The 6,183-nt window shown below is 39.3% G+C and overlaps 2 protein-coding genes and 1 pseudogene across 2 annotated transcripts; 1 reads left to right on the top strand and 2 right to left on the bottom strand.

The window, feature by feature from the left end:
* Positions 1-5: 5 nt before the first annotated feature.
* On the bottom strand, positions 6-728 carry LOC116378767 (trypsin-1-like; the record flags this gene model as incomplete). Its single annotated transcript, XM_031840680.1, has 3 exons — positions 672-728; positions 230-380; positions 6-90 (listed from the first exon to the last, which is right to left on the bottom strand). Coding segments are annotated over exons 1-3 (276 nt in total), but the record flags the coding sequence as incomplete, so codon positions are not given.
* A 2,504-nt stretch (positions 729-3,232) lies between these two features.
* LOC116378768 (trypsin-1-like) lies at positions 3,233-4,514 on the bottom strand (annotated as a pseudogene).
* A 1,137-nt stretch (positions 4,515-5,651) lies between these two features.
* Positions 5,652-6,178, top strand: LOC116378769 (trypsin-1-like; the record flags this gene model as incomplete). The annotated part of the gene is made up of 3 exons (XM_031840682.1): positions 5,652-5,749; positions 5,846-5,996; positions 6,094-6,178. Coding segments are annotated over exons 1-3 (276 nt in total), but the record flags the coding sequence as incomplete, so codon positions are not given.
* Between the last annotated feature and the right edge of the window lie 5 nt (positions 6,179-6,183).

A 6,183-nucleotide genomic window follows, 5' to 3' on the forward strand; every position in this document is an offset into this window, starting at 1 on the left:
GGGTGGCGGATGACACGAGAGGACTGGATGAACTGCTCGTTGCCCTCTGTGACCCTGATGTTGTGCTCTCCAAGACGCACCTCCACACGGCTATAAACAATTGAAATACGGGGCATTAGTGACGAAACACACAAAAATGATCATCATGCATTAATCTGAATAATTTATTATCCCTAAGATAAATAAATCAGACCTTGAACCCTGGAAAAAAAATTTGAAATGTGCTTACGACTTGTAGCAGTGAGCAGCAGAGACAACCCAGTTCTCGTTGACCAGGGAGCCACCACAGAAGTGGTAGCCGATGTTCAGGGACACCGTATGGGCCTGGGTGTGAGGCGTGCACTCATACCCTCCGACGATCTTGTCCTCCTCCGTGGCGACTGAAAACACACACATCAGCAACAAGTTCGTTGTTAGCTAATTGCCAAAAAAAGGTTTAAAAAAACAACAAAAAAAGACATCTCTTTGAATGCAGAATATCCTTTCGTGTATTTTTTGTCAAACCCCAAAGTGTTTACTGATGATAGTTAGAGATCAATCCGCTGTTTTCTAATTAAAAACCCTCCTATTAGGGAGATGCTCTGGTTATTCTGGACTAAATTCTGGGATAAAGGCCAACAGACTGTTAGCAGAGTGGAAAGCAATCAGCTCGATAGGAACTTCACACTTACATGCAGCTCCGATGAGCAGAACAAAGACAAGAGACCTCATGGTTGATGTGTGATCCTGATGATATTACTCCACCTGAAGCCCTGGTTTATATACACAGAGAGGAGAGCTGCCCTCCACTCCCTCCGTCCTCATTGGTCAGCGAGGGGCCAATCTCTGTCGCGGGATCTTAGACTTCTGTGATTAATTTACAGAATTACATGAAAAAAAAAAAAAAAATTGTAGAAGTCGGGATGACTTTCTTGTCAGTGAATTTGGAAAAGCATGAGGGAGAGTATGAATATGGATCATATTAGCTCCTGTGTTATGTATTTATTAATTTACACTAAAAGTAAAAATAATGATTCTATAATCTCTAATATCTAGTAAATGTGTTCGCTTGAATCATAGGGTTGATCCTATTATTGTTATGTCGTCACTGTTTTTAATGTTATGATAAAAAAGAGCATTGGTGTCAAATGAAACAAAACGAAATCATTACTACATATTCAGCCAAATATATTGTTTTATTAATACTAGGAGTGGCTTTTATCTTGACTAGCTTGATGAGGTTAAAGATTTCAGTTTAGTACACCTATGTGCAGTTTTGAGGTGCAGGCACTGTGCTGCAATACAGCGATAGTCTATATACCAGTCTAGTTTTATACTTTATATTACTCAATTACATGTCAGGGAACACGTGTTTCAATCCGCTTCTTTTATCTATCAGGTGGAGTTACTCAGCAGAATTGTGATTTATTGCGATTTAGTACATGGAGTTTGACTCAGCACCACTTTGTCTAACTCATTTCTATATAAAAACTTCAATAAGTAAACTGCATGTCTGTAAGGGGACAATCTTTCACAGTGCGTAGTCCTACTACTTACTGAAAGATTTGAATGCAGGGTTTTTTTCAGGAGATATTCAATATTGCTGCTTCTATTTTAGTAAAGGTTTCAAGCCACCACCTGAAAGTTGGCCCACGTTTCTCAGGTCAGGTTGTACAGGTAAACAAGTCACCTTTATATTTAGATGTGTGTGAACACAGTATCTCACAGCTGTGTTTTTCTCAGTACCTGTTACCTAAAAACTAAAATCAGATATGAGGGGTGAGGCTGCCTTGAAAAGGAAATGATAATCTTTGTAATATTTTTTATTAGGCAGGTTTCAATAAATAGGTAGAGAGCAGTGTTGGAGGAAGTACTCAGATCCTCTACTTAAAGTAACAATACCACAATTTAAAAAAAAATTTCTCAAGTAAAAGTTAAATTTCTGCATTTTAAATACTATTTGAGTAAAAGTAGCGAAGTATTAACAGAAAAAAGTACTTAAAGTATTAAAAGTAAAAGTACTCTTTATGCAGAATGGCCCATTCCAGAGTATTACATTACAGACCCACCAATATCTGTAAATATGGCACTTCTTTAGTCTTTTGTGAACAAGTTAGTGTTGTTGTAAGACAAGTTACAACTTTATCCTTCTTGTTAGCACAACGTGACCTCATGTGAATCCCAGCGTTGCTTAGCACAACTCCAACCTGTATACGTCTAATCTGCCAATATATATATAAGATTTATTCTATAATAATGCATCATGATTCATAAGATATTTTTGTGTTAAATAAAAGTAACTATTTGTAAAATAAATGTATCCATTAAAAAAGGTAATATTTGCCTCTGAAACGTAGTAGAGTAGAAGTATAATGACACGTACATGGAAAATACCCAAATTAAGCACATATACATCAACATTGTACTTAAGTACAGTACTTGAGTAAAAATACTTTAGTTACATTCCACCACTGGAAGAAAGCACTTTGCAGCAATATGTAATATCTTCTAGTGCGCGTATGAAAACAAACAGAAGTAGGCAGAAAAGTTAATGGCACAGAGTAGTGCCATTAACTTTACAACATGAATAAATATTGGAAATAAGAGGCAAGGCAACAAAAGAGTTATTATGAAGATGCCTAATGACACAAATGTGTTTTGAAGAGTGAGTTTAAACGTTGATATGGACTCTGCCAGCCTGAGATCCTCAGGCAAGTCGTTTCACAGAACAGATATCATTCAGAGTAAAGTTAACTAGTTTTTTTCCCTCAGTGCACATTGGACATTTAAAGTACCCAACCGAAGAAAAAAACATATATACTTTTAACCACTACTGATAGTCTCACTTGTATAAAGTTCTATTGCACCACATCTGGTCTCAGAGTGAAAAAATAACATCTGTCTTCAGAGGCCGAGAGATGGTGAAGTGATGATTTAGAAATAATAATAGTTTACAAACACCTTTTTGATGTATGTGTCTTTAATATAGACTCATTGGATAAAAAAAAACCAATATATATATCCCACTTTATTTACTTTCCCGTTCACTTAAGAGCAAATTCTTATCTCTGTAATTTGCTGAAAAACCTCTTTAGATTTTTTAGATAAGACATTGATGTTACAGTTGCATTAATTATAAAAATATGTTTTAATAGAAAGGAAATAATAATTGGACAGAAGAGCAAACAATTAATTTCAAACACTTTATTTGTTTTACTTCAACTGCTGCAAAAACAAAGTGACCATTTGGACAGTCAATATTGTGGGTGTGATGTGAAGGTTGAATGGTGGCGTTAATAGCTGGCCATTGTGTCGTGCAGCCACTCAGTCTGCACACACGCCTGAAAATGAAGAGATATTAGTTTGTTTGTTTTAGCGTAACATAAAATACATTAAGGAGGGTGATAGTTATATTTTCAGCTGTTGCAGTGAAATGTTACCTTGGCGTAGACACCTGGGTGGTTCTTCTCTGCACACCCATAGCCCCAGGACACAACACCCTGCAGCTCACCATTACACACAACAGGCCCACCAGAGTCACCCTGAGAGAGAGAGAGAATTATTATACTTACAATGTGAACCTTTACAATATTGTAACGAATTATAGCATGTCATGGCAATAAAGCAAATTTGAATTAGAGAGGACTGAAAAACTATGTTGAAAATTCAGAGATGCGCACCTGGCAGGAGTCCTTGCCTCCTTCCAGGTATCCGGCACAGAACATGGTGTGGTCAACCATGCCGGGGTAGGAACCGTGACAGTCCTCATCAGACAGGATAGGGATGTCCAGACACTGTAGCCTTTGGCTGTCAGCAGCTGGAGCAAGACAACAAAAGAGGGAAAAGTGCAGTTGGGATGAATTGTTGGAGATTGTAGGCAGATTTTTATATTCTAGACACAGTTTCAGAAGGTTTGCCTGCGATAACTGCTTTCTACTCACTGGAGCTCATGGTGTTGCCCCAGCCAGTGACTTTGCACACGGTGCCAGCTGGTGGGCAGAGACAGAGGCTGCACGTAATGGTTGAGGGTGGCGGGCTCGCTCAGCTTGAGCAGCATGATGTCATTCTCAAGGGTGTAAGGGTTGAAGAAGGGGTGTTGGATGATACGGAAAGCACTAATGAACTGCTCGGTGCCCTCAGTCACTCCGATGTGGTGCTCTCCAATACGCACCTCAATACGACTGGCAGAGATAAAAGATGGCAGCTCATGGCTGCAGCGTGTGGTGCCGTCAGTGTTAAACCATGTTTTATATCTACTCCAAGCAGCCTGATTGGTCCAATAATTGTCAAAATAAAAACTTGATAGACCACTAGATGTAGGTGGTTAATTTCAGGTGACTGAGTGATCTAATAATATTCAACCCATTATGGCTGGAACAGCTGGATGATTCACAGAAGGCCTTCACTCAAGGCCGACTCGCTGTTCAGTACTAAAGCAGTCAGTCAAGATATAATCAAGAGCACCTTACTTACAAGCATAACATAGTACAATATTTCATAATAACCTTAATCAATTCACAAACCTCAATTTTCATGTTCACTCAGAATAAATTAGACATTTGTCCGTCAATGTTGACGAATATTGTGCAATTAAAATAGGGCTGAAACAGTGTCATATAAAAGTGCGGGAAAATCCTGGAACAAATGTCATCGTTTACTAAGAAAATATACTCTACATAGTGGATTCTGAATCCTTCGAAACACTGTATGGGTTTTCAATCTTCAGACTGCACCTGTTCTGGTTAATCTTCCACAGATATTCATATGCTTCATGTATATTTATCATGTGAAATGACAGCTGCTCCTCCACTAAACATCCAAATTTACAAGGTTGACTCAAACTTCACCGATAGCAGAGCTGCACTCAATTTTAACCCAGATATCGAGGTACTTAGTCAGTTATTCGTCAATATCCATTTTCACTACAACAATGCTATAAAAACATCAGATTACGTTAAAGACAATGACACTGAAACCTAAAAATGCAATCCCATTTAAATGTAGTCAGTGTGAGGTGTCCTTACTGCTGATTTCATATAGTAATTGTGCGCTTAAGTGGTTTTCACTTCATAAATCTACTTTCTTTGAGGCGTGCTATCTAAAGACACGTGGGTTGGTTTTCCTGTGAAAGCCACATTCAACAACTGTGGTTGTGAACCCGGCCATCTGCAGAGTTGCAACCATGTCTTCACAGCTCAAATCCTTCCATGTCAACGTTAGCGATTACAAAATACATCCTGTGCTGAACACAGATGCAAATCCACATGTGTTCTACAAACAATGTCACAAGGAATGTTTAGTCTAGAAATATGCCTCATGTGTAGTTTTACTAGATACTAATTTAAGGGACATGCATGCGTTATGCACACATCAAACATTTTTTATATGAATAATGCTTTTTCATATGAATACACACGTTTGTTGTATTGTATTTTAAAATGCATTTATATGCTTGTTTCCCCAATGTGCCTCCTTTACAACTACATTGAACATGCTTCTTAAAATATGTACTGATAACACAATTTTCAGCCATGCAGTATGCAAATACAGAGTTTTCCATAGCCAACAAAATATGTGGATTTCCAATACCCATAATCATTTTTCCACGTTTGACCCGATTGGTCAAAAATAACCTTGGGGGTGTGGTCAACAAGGAAACAGGAGAGCAACCGATGCATATAAACCAGGACTCCAGGCTAAGTCTCTCATCGACAACATCACACAGCAACCATGAGGTCTCTGGTCTTCGTTCTGCTCATCGGAGCTGCTTGTAAGCATGTCTTTCTGCTTTTGTTCTGATTACTAAATAGAAGGGAAAAAAAGCGTCACTTGTTTTCTGACCATTTGGCCTCCGGTGTGTTTTCAGTCGCCACGGAGGAGGACAAGATCGTCGGAGGGTATGAGTGCACGCCTCACACCCAGGCCCATACGGTGTCCCTGAACACCGGCTACCACTTCTGTGGTGGCTCCCTGGTCAACGAGAACTGGGTGGTGTCTGCCGCTCACTGCTACAAATCGTATGTCTAACGTCAAATTATGGAGGACAAATAATCAATCTGCTTTTCACAGGAATCGTGGACCTCAGCTGCCACTAAACCTCTCTTTCCTCTCCAGCCGTGTGGAGGTGCGTCTTGGAGAGCACAACATCAGGGTCACCGAGGGCAACGAGCAGTTCATCCAGTCCTCTCGTGTCATCCGCCACCC

This window comes from Anarrhichthys ocellatus, unplaced genomic scaffold (assembly GCF_004355925.1).
Source record: "Anarrhichthys ocellatus isolate YVR2014 unplaced genomic scaffold, GSC_Weel_1.0 scaffold3131, whole genome shotgun sequence".
Classification (NCBI taxonomy): Eukaryota; Metazoa; Chordata; class Actinopteri; order Perciformes; family Anarhichadidae; genus Anarrhichthys; species Anarrhichthys ocellatus.